The 24527-nt window shown below is 33.9% G+C and overlaps 1 protein-coding gene across 13 annotated transcripts in view; it reads right to left on the reverse strand.

The window, feature by feature from the left end:
- Window positions 1–24527, reverse strand: part of CADPS2 (calcium dependent secretion activator 2) — a 678697-nt gene that overhangs the window by 64559 nt on the left and 589611 nt on the right. For 4 of the 13 annotated variants that reach the window (XM_031938931.1, XM_031938929.1, XM_031938928.1 and 1 more), the window contains 6 exons: window positions 20798–20939; window positions 20563–20682; window positions 16306–16461; window positions 15016–15163; window positions 14159–14173; window positions 6734–6808 (listed from right to left, as the gene is read on the reverse strand). In XM_031938931.1, the coding sequence (XP_031794791.1) occupies window positions 6734–6808; window positions 14159–14173; window positions 15016–15163; window positions 16306–16461; window positions 20563–20682; window positions 20798–20939 (656 nt within the window). The remainder of the gene's footprint in view (window positions 1–6733; window positions 6809–14158; window positions 14174–15015; window positions 15164–16305; window positions 16462–20562; window positions 20683–20797; window positions 20940–24527) is intronic. The other 9 variants (XM_031938941.1, XM_031938940.1, XM_031938938.1 and 6 more) reach the window with 3 other exon arrangements.

Raw genomic sequence — 24527 nt, forward strand, 5'->3', positions numbered from 1 at the left:
CATTACCTTCAGGCTGTTTTCTGACTGCCCAGGGCTCACTCATTTTCCTGCTTTGTTAATCACAACTTCCCTATTTGGTTTTCCATTTCTTTTCTGCTAATGGAGCTTTATATATAGAAAAAGAAATTTTCTGGAAAGAATGACCCAAAGGGGTGATTGTAATGGTAAAAAAATGTCAAGGATTGTAGTAGGTCAATGGGAGAAGTTATGTCTCAATTGTACTCACCTACTTCAACTATATATAGGGAGAACACTATGACCATATTATTTTTGACAAAATTTTGAGAAAAGCATTTTAGCATCTTGCCAAGTTAACCATTTGATTTATGTGAACCATCTTATTATGAGAAATTCTTTTAATACAAGCTATCGAAATTTTTCTTACTATACTTGAGGATATAGGAAATTTATTATTATTATTATTATTAGCTTATTTATTGTATATATATGTTCCTTCAATATTTTAATGGATCTATGATTTCATCATTGGATACTTATTTTGATGATGTAGAAGATAACTCATTCATATCTTCTCATCCATATTATCTTATAAATTCTTCCCAGGATAAGTGATTGACGTTTTAAGGATGTTTCTTTAGTTTTTTGATATGTATGGCAAATAATTTAATATATGAACTGTCAATAATTTATCTTTTGCTCTTGGCTTAGCCCATTTTTTCTGTCTATATGTCTCATCGTAGAAATTCTTTGTGTTATTTCTGCTAGGGAATTCTATCTAGGCAATACGTAATGTTCTATTCATAGATGCCATGGATCCTTTTATTAATCTGAATAACCTGGATATTTATTTCTTTGAAGACTGGGGTGTTCTGTGATTAACAACTATACAACATTAACAGAATATTGCTAGAGTCAAAAAATATGGATGTTTGTAACAGGAGAAATTGGGATCAGCAAAAGCATTGTATAGTTCCCTACATGCAGTCCAGTTAATATACCTCTCCTCCTCCCTCGAACATGCCATTTTGCTAAAATAGACATATATCAATAATAGAAGTGAATATCTAAGGAGGCCACCTCCAAGGCTAATTATGAGGAAAATCCTGAAAAGAGGGCACAGCCTTCCCTCCTCCTCTCTTCTAAGTTGTCAAGGAGAAGGGAAGAAAGATGGGCTTCTGGAGCTGTTTCCCAAGAGGTCTGGTGAACTAAATTAGGTATGTCACAGAGAAAGGTAGCTCCTAGGTTATTTGAAACTTTTTCCCAATGGGATTCAGAATTCATCATCTTAATAATTTCTTTACTTTTTAAAAAATACTGCAACAGAATACTGTTGTGTTATGATGAGGAAATAGATGGTTTCATACAACAAAAAGAGGTTCAGAATGAAGCAAGTTTGCCAGAACAATTTATTCTATTATATCAATGTTATAAAGATGAACATTTTTGAAGACTTTTGTAAACTGATAAAAGATTATCATAATTAGAGTAATTAATACAATACCATAAAAAAAACAACTTTGAGAACTATAGAAGTCTAGTAATATAAAGATCATCTTTTATTTCAGAGGACCTATGACGAAGTGTACTACTCTTGCCAGAGGGATTCAGATTGTCCAAAGACACATATATTTTTTGAACATGACCAATGAAATAATGTATTTTGCAATTTATAACAAATAACTTGTTTCTCTTTTTCTCCCCAATGGAGGAAAAGAAAAAAATGATTTTTTAAATTAACTTTAAGAAATCCTGCCATTTAAATAGAATAGCAACTTATCTAAGGAGATAGCTATTACTTTAATTTTGATGAAAGGAAATAAAAACTAAATAATTCCTCGAATGATTTGAACACAAAAATAAATTTCACTCTCAAAATATTTTTCAAAACTTCTTATTAGCAAATTCCTATTACGCATCTGCTGTATAAAAGGGAATACCCTGAACTCTGGACATATAACTCCACCACCACCATTACCAACAAGTGTTGGATGTCAGTTTATTATGCAGAATGGAGGGTCATAATCTCAAAAGGCATCCATGGGAAAATAGGCAGTGCCAGATTAAAGAACAGGGGATAATATGGTTTGGTTTCAACACATGGTCAGTGAAAGATAGCAATGTAAAATAAGTCTAAAAAGTATTTTGGTGGCATATTGTGAGGTTCCTTAAATATTAAATATAAGGTAAAGGGGTTGCTATTTTATTCAGGAGTCAATAAAAAGCCATTGAAGGTTTTTGAACATAGGATTAACTTGATAAGATCTGTTTGTAATAAACAGATTGATAGTCACTCTGAGGAGTGGGGCCAACCTTCTCTTTCTGTCTTGACAGAAGAGGTACTAACTTCACACTGAAAGAAGCTTCATTCTTTACAAAGAATCTGGGCAGGCCCAGAAAGGTATAGTAAGCCTGTATTGGGAGCAAAGAATTCATTATTTAATAATATTGTACCCCCTGGAAAAGTCTGAATTTCAGATCACCACTCCCATGTTAGAATATTATTTTTCTTCTGGTTATTGTAGTAACATTCTAACTAGAGTCTCTACTTCCAGTTTTCAGGTCTGGGAGATCTACATGTTAGAGTATTAAAAATAACAATCATAACTTATGATTATACTTACTGAGGCACTTTCAGTGATCTAGGAAATCTGTGAAAAATCATAGAAAATGAGAAAGGTGCCACACAATATAAAATTGTCAAGAACCCTAATTTTCAAATAGTGAAAGAAGGTAAATCTCTGAAACTATAGGCAAGTAAGTAATTCCTAACAAAAATCTAGAATATAATATTAAAATGTAATAGAAAATTCCCAAAATAAATTATGAAAGCTATAATGGCTTTGATTGTTAACATAATTCTAGACTATATTATTAAAATATAGCATCGCAACACTGAAAAAATTATCATAAATAGATCATTCCAGACTAACTTCATTCTCTTTTCTGACAGGATTACTAAACTAGCAGATAAGAGTAATCATTGTATACTTGAATTTCAATTAAATTCAAGAGAAAACCTTTAATACTATCCAAGGGGAAATATGAGGATTGAAAAACATGAATTGTATCAGAGTACAGGCTGGTTGAATGCCTGGACCAAGAAACTAGATGAATTAATATCAACCTAGAAGAAAATTTCTAATAGAGTATCATAGAACCCTTTCTCTGGTTATGTTCCCTTTGCTATTTAAAGAAATAACATGGCTAATTGCATACAGAGAGAGCTAATTAAAATCTACAAGTATTTATTAAATGCCTTCAATGTAATACTATCTAAGTACAAAAGACAATGATACAAATTCAGTAGTCTCTCTGTTGTTCAAATTTGTACATGATGTTAAACAGATTTTTCTATACATTGGATAATGATTCTGAAGGATCGGGATTTTCAAACAACTCAAAAGGCTTAAAATATGGGGCAACAGAAATAAGATGAAATGTGATAGACATAAAGTCTTGTATTGGGTTAAAGTAAAAGTACAGTTTGGGGGAGCCACAGCTACAAAGCAATTCATGTAATCTTGAAGTCAACATGTTGCAAGCTTCAAAATAAGCTTGCAAAAAGTGATGTGGCAGTACCCCTAAATCCCAAACAAACAAACAAACCAAATGCAATCTCAAGCTTAATTAACAAGAGCACAGAATCCAGAAAATCAGAATGAAATAAGAGTGCAGAGTGTTGAGAGCCAACTCCGGAATTAGGAAGATGTGATTTCAAGTTGTTGCTGATACATACTGGTTATGTGATTTTCATGAAGACAATCCCTCAGGGCCAGAGGCAGCTGTTTAAGATGACAAACTATGCAACCAACAGTTGCTAATCTGACTTGGTAGAGGAGGTTCCTTACTTTATGCTCCTATACCAATAAAATTATAGGTCTGGATGCCCCAAAAGGTGTCCTTAATGAAATGATAGATTTGTTGCATAATAATAATAACAGTAACTAGCATTTATATTAGTATTTTAAGGTTTGTTATATCATTTGATCCTCATAATAACCCTGTGAAGACGGTAATATTATCATCTGCATATTATGGAGGTAATATTATCATCTGGTTAAGTTTTGACCAGGTCACTCATAAAATAAAATGTCTTTGGTAGGATTTGAACTCAGGCTACTGAGTCAGTACTCTGAGCAGATTGCATTGTTCTAGACATCAAGATTCTAGGAAGGATACTTAGAAACTGGAATATGTCCAAAGGAACAAGATCATGAGGTTACTTGACTTGCATATATGAAGAGCTATTGAAAGAACCTGGTATAAAGACCTGGTATGATGGGGGAGATCACTGCTATCATTTATTTGAAAGGCAGTTTAAATTGGCCTCAAAGAACAGAACTACAAGTAACAGGTACAGATGCTGCAAAGACACAGATTTCAATTTGAAAGGGGAAAAAAAAAACAAACCATTCATAACTGGAAATGAAGAGTGACAAAGTAGAATAAACTGGTGTCATGGAAAATCATCAGATAAAGGCAGAACATCTCTTCTTGGGGATCGTGTAAAAAGGATTTCTGCTGAGGTATGGATTAGAGGAGAAGCCCCAAGATCCCTTCTAATCTTGACCTGTTCTACTGGATTCTATTTTTGGAATCAAGTTCTTACAGACTAGTATGCTAGCCTGTGTTGTCATACATACCATAGGTAGTAAAAGCATTCCTGACCATTGAATCTGAGGGGAAAATCTATAGCCTAATAGACCCTTCTTTAGTTCAGAGTGCTTCTTGATTGAGCCCCCTACTTAGCCATAACTAAGTAAAGCAAAACCCCATTTGGCTAAAACCTCCTACTAAAACTTTGTGTTTGTTTTGGGAGAGACCCGTGATTCCTTGAGTTTAGAGCACTCTTGGAGATGAGACTTCCTCCACTGATACACTCATTTAAAAAACTGTAGAAGAGCCTGAGATTTGGGGTAACTTCTCAAGGTCCAAACAATCTGTGCATTTAGGAAAAACACTGAGAACCTGTAATGTGTCCAAAGAACTAAAGGGTGAGGTTACTTGACTTGCATCCAAGTTGTGCTACTACAAAGGCCAGTTCTCTATCTTTTGGGCCATCTTCTCTCTGTTTAAACTTTGAAAATGTTCCCGCTATTCCAATCCCCATTGGTCTTCCTTCCCTCTTCCTGCCTTGCTTTGGGGTGTCTAAGGTGTATTTGTGAGGATTAGCTACATTTATGACTTAAAAGGTTATATATATTTGGAAAAGGAGGGGAAACAGTAAGGAAACCAATATGAAAGAGAGCAGGTCAAAGGTATTCATTATATGCACACATATGTGTATATTTATATACATACATATATGCATGTGCATATACATATTTGTATGTGTGTGTATTTCTACACACATATACATGCACATACATGTATATATAATGCATATATATTTTTTATACAGATACATATATGCTAGTGGAGTTGGGTGGCAAATCTATGGCGTATTTAAAGAAACAGGAATTGCTCAGAAGTAGAAGATAAGAATAAGTCACCATCTTTATTGGTGGAGGAACTACTTATGCTAAAATGGTCTCAAATTCATAGATGTAATTAAATAAGCTGCTGTTAGTTAGAAACTTCCATGTGGAACATTTTCCCTGGAACTGTTACTAAGACTGTTAAAAGTAATTTCTCTCTTTGCTCTGATCTCTTTTTTGTTGTGATTTATTTCCCAATTATCTACTACCCACCCCACCCCCAGGTAAAATCGTTTGTGTATATGCTGTGGTAATGGTGGTTAGGAGAAGAATAGGTGGCCATTGTTAAAAGTTTGCCTTTCCCTTTCACCTAAAGCCCAGATCTCAAGAGATCAGATGTAAACAAGGTAGAAAATTTTATCCCTGACTTTTCCTACGGTTATGGCATGGGCAGAGTGGGGGAGGGTAGTTATGAATCATGCAAATAAATATAATGCAAAATACACAAGTACAGAAGAGAGGTTGGGAACATTGTCCCATGTGAAATTTGAAAGGAGAGAAAGAACCATTTGTACAGAAACAAAGGAACTAATGGTGTGTGGATACTTATTGGATATTAATAAGAATAAATATTTTATTATAATCTATGAGGACCAACTGCAATATTATGGAGGAGTGAATTATATCTTTGAAATAATTTCTTTCCATTTTCACTTTCTTCTCCTTCCCCCAATAGCACCTTTCTCCTTGAAGTTTCCAATACATGGGCCTATTCTGTCCTTCCTTCCCCCTTTTTTAAGAAGGGGATCTGATGTTTAGATCTAAGCATAAATTGAATATTCTGAGTTTATGGATTTTTGTTTTAAGACTATCTCTAATTATTTAATTCTCTATTAAAGGAATTTCAAATCTTTGCAGGAAGGTGAGAATAGTATATTTTAGAGGCAGAAAGCAGGCACACTAGTGATGTAGGTAGCTGTCCATTTTGCCAATCTATAATGATAACATTTTTGCTTTTATGAACTGAGCATCTAACATTTCCCCCCTACCTTGTGGACTAAATTCAAGGTTATGTGCTGTAAAGAGGACAGCACAAGACCATGAACTTCTGGCAGCTTTTCTAAAAGGCAAAATAATTTCCCCCCAAGTAACACCAAACCAAAGCAATAATTTGTTATGAAATTTATGTCAAAAACTTTAGATGAAATGATTTATGTGCTTCCATTTTTCCAATTCATTCTTCTTGTTCAATCAGATTTTTTAAAAAAAGGGAATGTAGACATTTTTAATAATTCTATCTCTGGAATCAATATACAATAACAATGACAAAGTAAATAAATGATATATTTCTTTACCTTTGAAACAAGCTGTGAAATGATGTCTTTTACAGTGTCTTCAATCAAATCATCTATTTTTGAATGATACTGTTGCTGGGTGTAAAAAGACAAAGATGCATTAGTGTGGATATGAACACAAAACTTTTGTCATAAGTCATAAACACTTTAAAAGCTGCTAGCTCTGACAGATCAGATGTACTCAAAATGATCGTTTTGAACCTCAGAATAACAAAACCTTGAAAATGATCTACCCAATCAACACTTTTTTTACATTCCGTGTTGAAAATTTTCCCATGCACACTGTCGAGTTAAGCAGCTAATGGGGTTATTATTTAGATGAATTGAGTTCTTATTCTTATTCAGGCGAAGGAATGTGAAGGATACTTTTTTGTCTCCTCCTCTATAATTACGGTGGTCGTGTATTTTTCTAAAGGGTTGGTTTAGCTGGCGAAGCAAAAAGACTAGAAAAAGATTTAATTAATACAGCATCTCATGTCTGACAACTCTCATTCATAAGTTATTTTAAATGTGCTCTAGAAACAAAATGAGCTCCCAATTGTTCATTCTAAAAGGACCTTTTTGTCAGCATGGGGAGCAGCAGTTTATACAATTCTTACAATATGCTCAAGCAAGGGCAAAATTAAAATTTCATCAACAAAGGTGAATGGATGGTAACAAATTAATAGGCCATAATAGGTATTATAAAACAGCATTCCCTCTCCACAGTCACAGTCCTGCTTCCTCATGAAAAAAAAGCCTTTAAATAAATACAAAAAAGATATGTTTAAAATAAACCTGAAAGACTTTCCCCCCTTTCTTTAGAGACTACTACAGATGCTATGCTTAAATTAGCAGGAGCTAGGGCTTATACTGCCCTGTGAAGGCACATCAATTTAAACAGTAATTTTTCCTTTAGAAACATTTATCTGACAGTACATTGTCCCCAATAGCCACTTCACACAAAATGTGACTTGTAAAGACTAACCCTATCTTGATAGTTCAAGGCTTCTTGGAATGGCAAACATAATGCACAGAGGGAAAGTACTGAGGTCAGTATAAACATTAGACTAACTTAGCAGCTGCCAAGTAAAGAGTTTGCTAAGATGTAAGTTTTTGAAAGCTGTCTTTCAAAACTCCTTCTGAAAACATGTCTCAAAGTTTCCACACAGACCAAAATACTGACTTAGATCTGCTTTGATGTACCAAGGAAATGAATTTTTTTTTTACTGGGTCATGATAATCATATTTAATAAACTTCTTTTATATGATAATCATATTTAATAAACTTCTTCCTGCATGAAACCCCACAGAGGAAAAAATAAATTTATGTCTATTGTGTATTTATACGTGTAGCCATTCTTTTATAGATGGGTGGTTTTTCTTTTCTTTGTTTATGGGAGTATGGAGAAAGGGAACAAACCTATAAAATTATATGTAATATATTTTATATAATACATATGTGCATTCTTTAAAAACATCTCTCTACATCTCTCTTCTCATGAAGGTAAATATCTTATTCAATGAAACATTAAGAGTTTGCTGAATTAAATGATTATTGAATCTGTGGCCTAATCTACCACACCAGAACTCTACAAAATAGCAAAAGGCTCTGAAACATGGAAAGCAGCTTGCTGTTGCTGAGGTACAGCCACACTTCCTGATTTTTACAATAGCTCAAAGTATATAAAAAGGAGGGGTGGGGTGGGGGGAACAGAAAGAAAAGTAGAGTCTTGAAAAAGCCAGCTGGCAGTTAAAGTCTTGATCCAGCCTAAATTACCCACAACTTTCTGAGTCAGGCAAGCCTTCACAGGAATATGTTTCCTAAGCCCCCAGCAACTGAACTATTCAGAGAGAAGGCTGGTTTGCTGAGGAAGCCATTACTTACCCCTCACCAAATTGCTAGGAAAAAATCATTCTTCTTCTCCCCTCTAAGCCCATCCCCTCTCTTCCTAAGCTGAAAGTTATAAAGCTGACTGGGTGGTGGATGAGTTTATGTAAATAGACTCTGCTGCCCATCTCATGTTTTGCCACTCTCTTTTCATAAACCCCCCCTTCCCTCAGATTTGGCATCTCTTCAAGCAAGAAGGAACTAATCCAGTCTCAGACTGTAGCTACTCTTCAGTGTGGATTAGGGAAGGGATTCAGGATATGGATTTAAGGCTTATTTCATTTCTTATGAGTTTATAGATTTTCATTTTTGTGGTGACCCAAGGAGAGCTTTAAAGAAAGATACTCAACTGGAAATAATCCAATGAATTGGGCCCTAACCAAACCCCCAAACCTTCTCAGCTATTGGGATTTGTTCCAAAAGAAGGCTTATTAACTTATCCTCATTTGCCTTACCTTTCAAATTGCATAATTTTATTGGGTTACTTAATGGCCCCAAAAGGTGTTCAAATATCTATCACTCAGGGACTGTTGTTCAAGAGTTCCTAGAATATCTTTCTGAGTTAAGCTTTTGAGTCAAATCATACCCTATGTTTCCTGAAAGCAAATATGAGATGAGCCAATGAAAATATCATTAATCCCTGGATTCAAAATGATAAAATCCACCATGGACCCATGGATTTTTTTAAAATCACAGCTAGATTTAGTTTTAACTAAAGTTTAAAAAGAGATTTCTAGGTAACTACAGTTATATTAAATAACTGATAGACCCAAAGCATTGGATAACTGAAAATTTATTTGTATTAGATTTTAGACCACTTTAATCACTCAATAAGTATTTATTAAATATCTCCTATGTGGCAAGTCCTGTCAAAGGATGAAGCAATCCCTATAATAATGAAATTTACATTCTATCATGTATTATTCTATCAATAATATATATTATTACATGATCAAAATTTCTCCAAAAATTTTTTGGGGGCCCAGACCTATGATTCTCTTGATATACAGAATTCCTGAACTCTTATAATACAGAGCAGCATCTGATCTCTAATTTGTATAGTTTCCTGGGATACTAAAAATTATAGTTTGTCCAGGGTCATATAGCTAGTATGCACCAGAAGTGGATCTTGAAGTATTTTTGACAGTAGGTTCAGCTCTGTCTACTCCACTGTAAAGCCTCACTCAAATTGACTTTCAAAAATAAGTTTGGCTTGTGATAGCAGTAACATAATTTGATAATAATGTAATCATCTATATACACCTTGGTTGGGTAATAGGTGGAAATGGCCCAGAAACACTATGTATAGTGTTCAGAATGTGATCTAGGGTTTAATATTTAATATTGCACAAAATCCCCTAAATAAATAATTCAGAGCTAACAATATATGATCATAGATTTACAATTAAAGGGACCTCAGAGTTCATTTAAGTTCATCTATTTTTTTCCAAGGTCACACAATAAGAGAGTCTCAAAGGTGGTAGTTGAATCCAGCTCCTCAATTAGTCTTTCTAATATAACACTGCACTAGTCAATACTAGAGAAAATTTTGTTTAGGAAAGGATGATATTAAAAATAATTTCATTTGAGTCCCTAGCAGAGGCTGCTAGTCAAAGAGGAATAATTTTCATTTGGACATGTCATATATTAAAAATTAGGAATGCAGGAGGTTTGTTTTGTCCATACCAAAAATCTCATGAAATCTCAGATCTTGTACTGACATCATCATAGACTAGATCTTTCATAGTTATGGGTACCCAGCCTCTATTTGAAGTTTTTTTCTCTTTATACAAAAAAGATAAACAGATTTTTGATTCCTGCTCTAGGGATAAACAACTCTTATTGTACATTCAAGGGGAAAGGTAACACCCTTCGGGACTTTTGCTGCTTTTCTAAGTCTCATTAGCTATGAAAATAGGAAATTTAAGGAGTAGCCACTTGGATATAAAATCCTTGCCTTATTTTAAATTAAATGTATTCAGCTTCAATTCACCTCCCTGTTTCATAAAAACACACAAGAAGTTCCCTGTTTAGCTTAGTAATCTTAAAAGAGTTTTGCCACAACTTCTGGGATAAATTTTAAAGATGCTGGATGGTAAGTTCTGAGAACAAACAGAGCACAAGGAAAGATGGGCCCCCACGTTGCCCCATTAATGTGCTTTCAATCCTCACCCAATGGGATCGTCAGATGAAGTGGCTTTGAGGGCAGATGAATGCCTATGGCCCATTGAACGCTCTGCTTTTCTGCTGTGATGGCTAACGAGGTTTCTAAATACGGTGCCGGTTTTGTGATCTCAACATCTGTCCCGGAGGGCCGAGACTGGGATTGCTGACTCATTTCACACAACTGTCACATGGTAAGAGCATTCAGCCACTAATCAGTCTATTAAGCACTCTTCTGAGTGGTTACAGAAGATGCTTGCATCATCACATGTCACTTAAGAAAACAGAATAATAATTTACAAGCACAGAAGGATTTGCACTAATAGGGATGAGAAAACTGGAATGCAATCACAGCATAACAATTCTTGGCAGGCTTCTGAGGAAGTTTTCTCGACAGCAACCAAGGGCTCTGTCCTTATGGTTTAGGGAATAATACACTGTCTCTTAGCTTTTAACTATGACTTGGTTAGAGGAGTTTCATACTTGTCTACTGATAAAATTTTCTCTGAAGCAAAATCAGAAATAGCTGGAATCACTATATCTTGTATCTAAATATATATATATTTTTAATTTTTAGGTCACTTTCTAAAGCCTGGGGTCCATAAGTTGGACTTCTGTGAGTAACAGGCTTAATAAGTTAATGGTGATCCTATTCCTACCCAAAGAAGTTCTTGGGCATTCAGAATGAAGAAGGGAAATTGGGGAGGGAGCTGTGGCTTTGAATTTGGGGTAAACAAAAGTAAACTTCCCCTTCATGCTGTAATTCATTTGTACTTTTTTATATCATGGTTATGAGACTTTAAAATATACCTTCATATAGGAATTATGTGTCAGTTTTAGAGAAATTAATTTTCTTATAATCTATACCATGGCTGCTATTGAAAACCATGCACTTAAGAGAGTACAGAATTTATTTTTAAGTGGAACAATTCTTTCATATTTTTGAGGATTTTAATTAGTAGAAGTCAGAAGTTGTCATGGTTATAAGAGAATAAAGAAAGGCTTGTATTTATCTAGTCTCTCCTACCTCCCTTCATTTTACAGATTAGGAAACAGAGGCACAGAAAGACAAAATTCCTATACCAAGATCATCCTATATCAAGATAAATATTGGCTGAGGTAGATGGGTTTCCTGACTCCAAGTCTGGCACTTTCCCCACATTTTTACAAAAGATTTTAGAACAGCAGCAACAAATAACATTAGATGTGAATAGATGGAAGTCATAATTATGGAAAGAGGTGGTGGTTTTATAAATAAGATGAATAAAGGGATTTAATATATGATTCTTGGGTAATAAGAGGCATGTGTGTATTGGAAAACTTAGATAAGTAGACAAGAGATATTAGTATTCTGGCTGGTTCTTGTTTAATAAAGCAAGTAGAGACAATGATATAGTATAGACCAAGGATCATTGAGCACAACTTAATATTTTGCAATGTTTGTATTTAGGTCTTCAAAAATAATATACAAGTAAATATTATTCTGACTAAATTTAATTTGAAGAAAAAGGTGAACATTAGAAAGTATATGAATTATATTCTTCGTTCTAATTGCATTCTCAGATATTGTTTGAAATTTTTTGGCCTCATTAAAACTTATTTAATTCAATTAAGCAAATAATTATTAAGTATATACTATGTGCAAAGTATTTAGCATATACAAAGGTCTGCAGGATCTGGGTCCCTGATGGGTGAAAATCATAAACAAAATCATTCTGGATTATAAATTGAACAATATAGAAGAAATTAGTGTCAGGAAAAAAAAGTTTAAAAAGAAGTACAACTTAAAATTTGTTAATTGTTCTCTACTATAATTATTTGAGTGTCAGATTTTAGTCATAACACATATTTACACATGTTTCTCATTGTTTTTATAATGAGGCTGTGGTAACAAATATGCTTTTTAAATACAAAGGTTTCACTGCCTGGTCTAAAGAGTAACTCTCCCTCTACTCCATCCCACCCCACCTCACAAAAAGAAAAAAAGAAATCTAAAAATTACTGTCTTGATTAAGTATTTAAGCACATGAAAATGTTTGTATTTGCTCATTTGAAAATAATTTAAATGACCAATAATGGTCTTATTTAGAATTTAGTTAAGAAATGGAAAGTTGAACAGAAGTACAATATACAGGTAGCCAGAGGGCAAACTCTAATTATGATGCATGTTACATTATTTTACCTATAAAATATCCTGGAATCTTGTGATTTGTTACAGAACCCAATTTGGCATAAGGCTCCATCTTTCAAATACCACCAAAAAGTCACAAATAAATAGGCTGAATATAAATATGTGACAGCTTGTGACTCTTTGTTGGAGATTCTACTTATTACTACTGCCCCTCTACACATACTCTACTTCTTTTTTCCTTTTCTCAGAAAATCATAAAGCTAAGAGACAATAGTAATAAGCAAGCAGCATCAATGGTGGAGGTTAATACTACAATGAAACTCAGAAATAATCTTTGTATTTTAGGGACCCTAAGTAGGTTCTATACTATATTCTATAAATAACTTCCATATAAAACACTCTCCACCTCTATTATACAGCATATGAAAAATCTACAGTCTAGCTACTTGGTGCAACGGATAGAGAACACTGGACTTAAAATCAGGAAGACATCTTCACAAATTCAAATCAGCTTCAGATACTGACAGTGTGACTGGGGCAAGTCAATCAACTCCGTTTGCCTCAGTTTCTCATCTATAAAATGAGCCGAAGAAGGAAATGGCAAACCACTCCAATATCTTTGGCAAGAAAACCTCAAATTGGGGTCATGAAGCAGATATGACTGAAAAATGACTCAACAACTAACAAAAATCTACCTAATTTGGGGCCTTTGGGATATTAGTTTAAAAATTTTACAAAATGAAATTGAAGCAGTGGAAAACACAAACTAGTTCCCTTTTGATTTTTAATTAAGTTATATAATTTAGAAAGGACAAGCTTTTACCTGAGCACTGTTTTTAAAAACTTAATACTTCATAAATCCATTTCCTTCTAATCTATGCATCTAAAGCTAATTCCATAAAACAAGTAGTAGATGAAGACTGCAATATAGCATAGGCCTTTGCATTTTGTCATAAGTGGCTTTATCTTTTTAAAAAAATGTTTATGAATAGAAGCAAGTGATAAATTATGGGTCCTAAAGCTTCTAAGGAAAACCTATGATATTATCCAATATAGAAGGATTTACAAAGGTTTCAATTTGGGGGGGAGGAGGCTGTTGACATACAGATTTTAGCAGCTACCTTATAAACACATAAAATTCTGAAAATAGATTCAATTGACTTATTTAATACATATGTCTATTTTTATGCTTAATCTCACAATGAAACATTGCTAAAATATGAAAAGAAAAAAGCATGTTTCTGAAATAAAAGGGACTTACCCACTGACTACCAAGCTGGAACATGTCATGGAAAATAAAAAGACCAAGGAGGACATAAAAGGAAAAAATAAGGAAATGGTGAAAGAATAATTAAAATAAAAAAACAAGCAAAACAATATCAAATTTAACAGATGAGTTCAGAAAAATGTTCACATTCACTCACTCAACATGTTCAATAAAAACCAATCACAGGAGAGAAGACAATAAGGGTATTTTGCAAAGTTTTAGGTGTTTTATTTTCATATACAAAATTACACTCAATCTACACATCAAATGACATTTGCCCATGACATTTTTTTTCTGTAAAGAAAGGAAAATTGAACCTCCTTTTCTAACCAGTTTCCACTTCTTTACAGGAAGTTTTTAGTCGTGCCTTAATAATGGACCCTTTTGTGCCAAAAAAGATATTCTATAGGATTGGAGTTTACTGTGTGTGTGTGTGTGTGTGTGTGTGTGTGTGTGTGTGTGTATGTGTGTGTGTGTGTAGCTCCTTTGTTTTTATTTAATTCAAAATTTGCATAAACTTAATTTGTATAAACAAAACAGGTCCTTTAATAACACTAATTGTATGTAAAAAGTAGAATTTGTAGAAAGGGAAAACACAAATTGTAAAGGGGCCTACCTGGAATTCAAGAGCTACTTTTAAAAAAAGTTTGACTTATACTTTCAGATAATAGAGAAGAAAATGACATGAACAAAGTAAAAAGGGACATGTAATTATCCAGTGAAAGAAAAGATTAAATATGTGGTGTTGGAAAACTTGTTTTTAATCCAATAAAGTGAACACCTGTAAATAGCATGATTGTACTGCCAGTTCACCCAACATTCTACATTTCTACATGCACGAGTTCCCTCACCTCTTGTCCTCCATCCAGGGCACAAAGTTTGGTACTTTGCTTTTTGGCATCGACTAAGACGTTAAACATTGTGCAGACTGATGCTGGAATGCGTAGATCAGTTGTTTTGCTGGCCTTTTGCAGCTTGAGTTCAAATGCAATTCTTGTTCTATTTATTAAAACATTTAAGACAACCTGTAATACTTCTCAGATGATTTGTAAATGTGAAAACAACATTAAATATGCTAACTGAAATAACTGAAAACCTTTAAATAAGAAACTAAAAGAATGAATATACTTCAGCAGATAGTATGGAAAGTAGAATGATGTTCTATTTGGTTATTTCATAGAAAATATCAGAATGGGATATTTTCCCATAAATTCAAGACTATTGTTTTGGCAGACCCAAACTCACAAGGTTATAAAGAATATTTCTTGTTATATTAAGCAAAGCTCTTTAAATAGCAAACCTCCTAGCTCCAAATTTAAAAGTTTTTGAATAATTTGCAAATGTAAGATACCAAATGGCAAAATACAATGCTTCTCTACACTAATGCATTCAAATGAGAAAAAAAAAAAAAACTGCCACAATTCAACCTATGAAAGGGAAGGCTGAAAAACTCTAAAGCATTTATGTTTAGCAAAATTGTAGTTGTTTCATATGTGTCTTAAGCATGGCCCTGATAATAAGTGTCTTTGCATAATTAGAATGTAATGTTCATTTCAAGATAGCCAACATCTACAGAGGCAGTTTTTAGCAATATTTGGAAAAATCCAAAACGATACTTGTAGTGATTGGATAGTGTACTCTGGAGATGAGTTACCAACAATGCAAGAAGATGGACAGTAGTAATGTTGGAAGCATATTCAGCGGGAAAGACTAGCTTGCAATGCTCTCTAACAATGATACAGTCTGATATGCTGAAAGTACACATAGAGTTAGCATATAAGAAATAAGGGAGCTAGCTAACAGCTCTTTTCCATATGTCTCGGGAGGGAGTACAGTGGGAAAGCAAAGCACTGAATTCCCAGAGAGATAGAGAGAAGAGCAACAGAAATGAGTAATATGGTGCAGTTGCTGCTGATGAGAGGAGTTATTCCAAATCTGAAAAAAGGCATCAGGTCAATGCTGTACATTTTATCAATGCCACACGTCCCCAGAGTTGAGGAACCCCGAAGGTTAGTACATATTTATTCCCTCTCAAGGATGTGTCTATGTGCTCATGCTTCTTTTTTTATAGCTGTGAAACAGGTGTCTATCATGAGAGATGGAACTTCAGATACTGAAGACAGTAAAAAAAATACATCTACCTTCTGACACAGGCCTCAATCATATCGCTGGCCATGAGTTTAAGTCTTTGTTCTAAGTGATGAGCGAATTCTTGTTCTGGCCAATGCAGATCAAAGACAAACATTTGCAGTGCATCCAGTTTCCAAAAGAGATCTTCTGAAGTGGTTGATCCATTGCTAGAAAAAGGGAAAATAAAGTATGTCATAATATTGCCATAGGTAGCATCAGTTCTGTCAAATCTGAGCTGTTCTTCCCTTTCCCAAAGCTTTCCCTTCCTCTGACAGTAAGTAGGTGAACAAGAGAAGACTATGAACTAAAACATTAAAGACACAAATAAAGGAGGAAAATGGAATGGACAAAAAGAAATTAACACTCACATGAAGGAATGAGTTTCAACATTCTTTACCAGATTTCATTACTTTGATTGTTTGATAAATATATTTTGTTCCGTATAATTCAAAACTATAGCTCTGCTCTTGGTACCTGCACAAGTCTGTTTGTGAGCCTATTTATTGGCAAGCATGTGACTAATGGTGATGTTGGATTCTCAATTCTTGGGTGCTGAAAGATGTATAAACAATTAAAGAACCAAAAACTAATCCAGAATTGGACATATGGATTATTTTCTACCTACTTTGGAATCTTCCTGTGCCAATAGATCTAATCCTTTCCTTGTTTTTTTCAGACTAGAGAATCATGTGGCTAGAAAAAAAAAAGTATGGTCTGACATCCAAATGACACTCAGGTTGCTCTGGAACTAGAAAAAAAAAACGTGTGCTTCTAAACCCCACAACTAAATATGGAACTATGATTTGCTTTGTGTTAACTACCATTATAAATGACTCTAGGGGACCGTGTTTTCACACCATGTGTGGAGGTTATTTGTACACTACTACATATAATATTTGAATAGGAGTATCTTGATATTATTTTTTTCATGAACTTAAATGATTTTTACATGTAGCTATTCTGTAGAAGGGTGTTTTTGAAGATAAAAACAAAATTCTCTTGAAAATACTGAACCATAAAATCAGAGCAAAAGCATAAAATATCTAAATGATTCATGTACCAATATGATTTTAATAATTACTGAAATATATGATCCTTAGAAAACAACTTACAATGGGAAAATCTTGTTTGCTATGAAAAGTATGGCTGAAAATATATTTTAAAAGCTGCAAATTATAAAAACATATAAATCTTATTTAGAAAATGTCTTAATTAGCTAACTAGAAAGGAAGAAGAAAACCTCCCATTATGGCTCATTAAAAGCTGTTTTTTTTCCAACAAAGAGTCTCAGATCTATCACCTATTCAGTGTGCTTTTCTTACTCACTTTTGCCAATAATTCATAGTTTGCTGTATGTCTAGCCAAGGTATCCTTTGAGTTAACTTCTCAGGGGACCAATCATAGCAAAACACTGAATACTGAACATAGCACCTTCCTCTCTTAATATCTCCCAAACCTTAATATTCAATGCCCCAAATGTACCATTAAACAAAAGGACCAACAAAACAACTGACAACACTGCAATGATATTCTTTTGAAAACAAAAAGCTAATACTAGTGCATATTTACCTTTTTTTCTGTACTAAATATAAAATGAAAGCAGGACAATACCAAAGAAAAGCACCCTCAACATTTTCAGTAAAGAACTTAACTGATGATTGTAATATTTCAAATGTACTATATATAATTGGTAGAAAAATCCATCTCGTTTTATTTCAGTATGAGTTTTTTTCCTTGTAAATTATTTTTTCTTCTTTATACTTTCATTCTAAAATCCACGGGATCTAGTCTGTTCATATGTATATTTCTTTCATTGATGTTCATTACAATGCATTTGTGCTTGCCCAACAAAAATCAATAATATAACAAATACTCAATCTCATGAAAACTGATCTTTTGATAAGTGCAAATGATTAAAATGTGGGTCCATACTTTTTTGCATCTTTTTTCTTCTTTGGTGATCTATTAATATCCCACCCACAGAACATGATTCTTTATGGAAGCAGTTGAATAAATAGGTGTTTTGCTAATTTTAAAGAGAATAAATTTCAAAATGAAAATGTGTTCTTCCATAAAGCCAACAATTCAGCTAGAGTTTATTCTCCTTCCCCCCCCAAAAAAGGTCTAAACTATGATGTCATGATGGCATTATGAGCATTTAAAAAGCATCACAATGAACAATGGATCCCTTGGTGGGTACCTGAAAAATGCCAATAGGAAAGGCTACTCCTAGCAGCCAGTTTTAGTATAAAAAGTGTGAAACACAAGGGACTTTATAAACAAAGAGAAGGGGATAAAGAGCTCCTTCCAATGCATGTTTTTTATCTTCATATGTTAATAAAAATAAAACTTATCCTTTAAAATATTCACACAATTTAGAGAATTAATCCTCCACCTTCAACTGTTTCCATTTGACTAAGCTACCTCATCTGAACTTACCCTAGTCATAGTTAGCATGACATTATGTCTCCCCTCTACCCCATCAAGATCTGCACTCTTTAGTACCACATATGAATAAAAGTGAAAAACATTCAATTTCTAGCAAGTCCTCTATATATCAAAACTTCCTTTTAAAAAACAAATTTTAGAAGAAAACATTTTGAATAGCTCTGGGAACTTTGCCAAACTATCTAATGGTGATAACCTTGACAGACAAAGATAACAGTGGCCAATTCTTTGAAGCATGTTCTTTATCTGTTCAGGGAAGTAGAATTCTAGCAATTAAAAAAGCTATAATATGCCCCAAACACTGATATCTTAAAACTTAAGACTATTAAGAAAATGACCTCCAAAGGACAGATGACAAAGGATTCAGAAGGTCACACATCATATTTCAAGTTTTGAAAATGACTGACAATGACTTAACTTCTCAGATCAATGCTCAAAGGAATGGTAGAATCTAAATTGCTAGCCTCTCATACCAAGGATGAAAAAGGCGAAAAAAGGAAAGGGGTAAAGGATTACTCCTCCCATTAGCAAATGCCAGAAGTCTAGAGAAATGTTATTCAATACACTTTCTAGGTAATTCCTTGCAAATACACAGACACTGACACACAAGGGAACTATGAACACTAAAAGAGCCCAAAGCTTTTTCTGTAAGAAAAAAGTTCATGTGTAACATAAAACCTTAATAATTCCTGTGGGCACAAGGATGATGTTTAACTTGCAAGAATACTGTCAAAATATTTTTTTCAAATTATCTTTTTCACAGTTGTTTCGACACTAGCTCATGGAAGTGTTGTAAATATGTCTTCATCTAAAAGGCTTATCTCAATAAGCTTCACTGGTATTTTGCACAGAGTGGGAGATAGTGGAAAGATGCCCAGACTTTTAGAAAAGAAGGAGACTGGACAGATTTCCAGTGTCACTTCACTATAGGATCTTGGGCAAATCATTTGATCATCATGTATTTCAATTTTCCCATCTTTAAAATGAGGATAACAATCCTTGTCCTATCTAAAGTGTTGAATTTGTTGATCTGTTATGGGAATATAGAGAAATAATGTAACATGAAAATGCTTTGCAATATCCCAATGCTTTGCAATATCCCAAGTCCTATCAAACTATAAGATACTTAGATTTAGTACTGGATAGAGGAATGTCTATATTATCTTGGTTATATGGCAGAACACATGGAAGATTTATAAAGAAAAGTTATGGAGGTTTTTTTTAAATCATAAAGACCATTTAAAAATAAGAACACCAATAGAGGATTAGTGCATGTTGGAAAGACAAAAGAATGATTGCAAGATTGGAATAATGGCAAGCTCAACCTCTTTCCTGATAGTACCCTTTTAAATATGGAATTTCAACAAAAATAGAAAAAATGTCTGTTATCATTGAAAATGTTTTCAGCACAATTTCCTTCATGCACTAGAGAAGTCATTTAGTTATTTAAGAGTAAGGTGAGCCTAAAGACCCTGAGAGAAACAGCTTATCTTGCTCATTAGCTAAAAATGAAGGATTGTATTTATACCATTTAGTTCACAGTCATCCACCAGGGTCTTAAATGACCTTTGTTCCATTGATGTAAAGTGGGATATTAACTATATCACACTGCTGTGACTTTGTGCTCTAAATCGCTAATCACTGATGTTCTATGCTTAGCTCAATAGCTGCAACAACACACACACACATATACACACTCACTGTGTGGTGTCTCTCTGCCAACAATTACAAATGCCATGCACACCCAATACTTCTGTACACAACATGGCAAGGTCATGCACTAGCTAACACGCCACTGAGAGAAAAGTGAGGATACACACGTGGACTCATATAAAGAAGCCATCCAGGATGGTGTAGAAAAGCTAGGGATCTGTGGAAGATTAAGAGGCAGACTTGGAACTTTTGGAAGACCTACAGTGGGAAGACTGTTGGCGATGTTCCTGTGAAGAAACAAACAATGTGGGAAGGGAATGCCATGAGAAACAGCTCAAGGTGACCCTTACAAGGTCAGGTATAAGAATGCAGAGGCACCATTCATACTAGGTGGGTACCTACTTGACAGGCTGCCACGATTCTTGCTCAAAACCTCTGTGAATAGATTGAGCGATGGAAGATTCCATGAGATCCACGTAGCGAACGACCAGGGGAACAAAGATGTCTTGCAAGTGCTTATGAAATTTTCCATTACACAAAAGGGCTGTAATATCCAAAGAGAAACAGTGTTCATCAGTGTGAATAACTACAGGCTTTTGAAAAACATGGATGAACATCATTTCCTGAATTTTCTATCATAAAGAACTCATAAAATTCACATTGCAACAGGATGCTTCCTTTGTTGAATATTACATCTTCTTCTAAACGTCATCTAAAAAAACCCACCAAACTCTAATTGTTTCTGCATATAAAGCTTTACACATGGTTGTTTCTGAAAATTATTATATAATATTTCCACTTTTCATGAGGGTCTTTTAATAGGTATTGTGTGGTTTGTTTATACCTGTGATGTAGTCTTCTGGATCTCCATAAAAGCTCAGTACACCAAATATTCTAATGCAAGCAAATGTAGCATGAATTCAGTTTCAAACTCTATTCCCCATACAGGCTTCTCATCTCTCATCTCAGAGAACTTGGTGTCCTTTGTCTTTGCTAAGCTTAACCTCCCACCTCTAGTCTAGTTCTCCCATTTCCTCTGTGATCCTGCTCTGTCAATCATCCCTTCTGCACTGAAGTACTGCTTTCCAAAGCCATCTTGGATTATATTTATTTATTTGGTGAGGTGATCAGGGTTAAGTGACTTGCCAGAGTCAAATAGCTAGTAAGTATCATGTCTATGGTCAAATTTGAACTCAAGTCCTCCTGATTCCAGGGCCAGTGCCCTAATCAATATATCAACTAGCCGCTCTATTAAAAAAATGGGAATATATGTGGATGTACATGTTGTATTCCTCCTCAGAATGTAACATCCTTGAAATCAAGTGTGTTCCACTTTTTCCTATTTCCAGCAATTAGCACGGTACCTGTCACATAAGCATTTGGCAAAAAAATAAAAAATAAAAATAAAAAACAAAAAAACTTGCTTATTGACTGATTGATTTTCTCATGTCTCTGTTTATCCCTCACTACAAATGCTTTCCATTCTTCACTGTCCTTCCCATTTCTTCTCTCTTCTTCTCCTCCCCTTTGCTGTCAAACTCAGAGAAATAATACATTGACTCCACTTTTTCATCACCTGTTGCCATTTGGATTCTCTCCTCATTCTTATAAAATACCAATAATTGAAATTTTTGGTCACAAATCTTAATTAAAAACTTGATGTAGAATAACACCCTAATAATCTCTTTATTGCCAAATTCGATGAAATATTTTCTTTATCTTCTTTGTGGCACTGAATACTGTGGATCACCTCCTCCTTCTTGATATCCTTTCCCCTCTTTCCTGGCTTCAGACACTAAGTTCTCATGGTCTACCTTTTGTAATCCTTTTTCCAACTCTTTTATTGCCTCTATTCTTTTCCTGCCTAAACACAGGCACAAAGAATACCTATTCTCTACAGATACGTTTTAGAACCTCATCCATTTTCATATTTGGTGATCTTATCTACTTCGATGACTTCAGTTATAACATAGATGACTTCCACATCTATATTTCTCTTGTCCACCTCTTGCCACCTATAATATTTTTATTGCCAGTACTATGTCTGATTATTTCAAAAGTTTTTTATAGACTTATGACATTTTCTCAAAAGGAAGTCCTATTGCCTCTCTAATTGTTAATCTCCTTAAAATGTTGAACAGAGATCTGAATTTGGTAGTTTAAATATGGTCTGAAGAGGAAGAATACAGGGCTTCTGGATACTATGCTTCTATCAAGGTAAACGACATAGTAATTTTTTGATTTATATGTCATGCTATTGATACATATTGAATTAATAACACACTAAAATGTTTTGGTTTTTTTCACAGGCACAAAAGACCACAAATACAAAAAACCATGTCCATCCCCCCCACCCAAGTCATTTGTTTTCCTGGTCAAACAAACACTTTGGTTTTCTTTAACCATTTAGTAAGTTTATAACCATTATGTTGATAAAGATTTCAATTTTAGTAATCAGATGGAAATTAACATTCAACAACTCTTGGATCCTATATCCAACTGAGCTAAGAAGTTGAAGCTGTTTTGGTGTGTGTTGTAATATTCTTCCCCAACTAAAAACACAAAGATTTCGTTCCTACAAAGGGGAATGGAACTCATTATATGCCATGTTAAAGATTACAGGGATGACAGACTAATGAAAAGTTCACTTCATGCTTATTGTAACTATTGTCAAAATGCTGTTGATACATAGAAACAATTCTGGAATAACGAACACCTAAACCATTTTATTCTCTGGCAAGTTTAATTTAAGACAAACAACAACAATGATAACAAATACTCCCAAAAAAACAGAAAAGAGAAAAGAAAAAGAAAAAGGCAAAGGGGAAAAAGAGGTTGATTCCAAAGCCTAACTCTATCCAATTCAATAATTAATTGTAATCTAATCAAAATGTTGCTAGTGAAGATTGGTGAGAACTGAGATAGCCATGGTTACTACCTATTGTTTATTACAATAGAAAGACAGCATAATGGAAAGAATCCTGGACCTGAACCTGAAACCAGAAGATGTCTGGGTTTAAATCCAAACTCTGACACTAATTATGAGCTCTTCATCAAGACATTTACTCTAATAACAGCTAACATTTATATAGGTCCCTAAAGTTTGTAAAGTGCTTTGCAAATATAATTTTATTTTTATAACAACCATCTGAGGTAGTGCTTATTATCATCTCCATTTTTCCAAATGAGTAAACTGAGGCAGACAGGTTAAATGACTTGCCCAGAGTCACATAGCTAGTAATTGTGTTGGATTTGAATTCAGATTTTTCTCACTAGATTCAGCACTACTATACCACTCTAAGGCTTAGTTTCCTTATCTGCAAACATGGGAAGGATAATGATAAAACTAAATGAGACAAACAATCTGTAAAAAGTCAGTTATTGTTATTATTAATTTAGATTTAACCTAGAAACTACAATAAACAGATAATAGTTGGTTTCATGTCTTCTTTGTATTTAAATACATTTTTTCTAATCTATCACTGGAATTGATCCTTATAAAGTTTTTCTTACAAGAGTTACTACAAAATTAATCTTATTTAAAAATTAAAATTTTATTAATATCCTCATTAGTCAAGTAAGAAAAAGTTTTAATTATTACTTGTCAGTCAACCATAGAAGTTACCTTAAGAGATGGCATAGTTTAGTGCTCTCTACCAAGTACCAATGGAATTCTAAAATATGGGATTTTATCACTTAAACACTCTCTTTGTCTCTCTTTTAGTCTGTCTCTAATTTTGCCTCTTTCTGTCAACTCTAGAAGCTATGCACACCAAATGATGCATACTTAAATGGGTACAATAATAAGATTAATGAGATCTAGAGGTACTTATTTACATTTAGGGGAATTTAACAATAAATATTTTTAATTATTTATTTTGATAAATGGAATTTTAATACAATTGCTTAGCTGCAGCTAAGATGGTAAATCAGAAAAAAGGAATATGAGTGGATGTGTGTATATATGTATATACATATGATGTGTATATATATATATATGTATATATACACACATGTGTGTGTGTATTATATTATATTATCCCCAAATGGGTGAGCAAATCTTTATACATTCTCATTTCTGGGTTTGCCCATAGCATACAAAATAGCTACATCCAATGAACAGATGCAATAA

Source organism: Sarcophilus harrisii, chromosome 5 (genome assembly GCF_902635505.1).
Source record: "Sarcophilus harrisii chromosome 5, mSarHar1.11, whole genome shotgun sequence".
Lineage (NCBI taxonomy): Eukaryota > Metazoa > Chordata > Mammalia > Dasyuromorphia > Dasyuridae > Sarcophilus > Sarcophilus harrisii.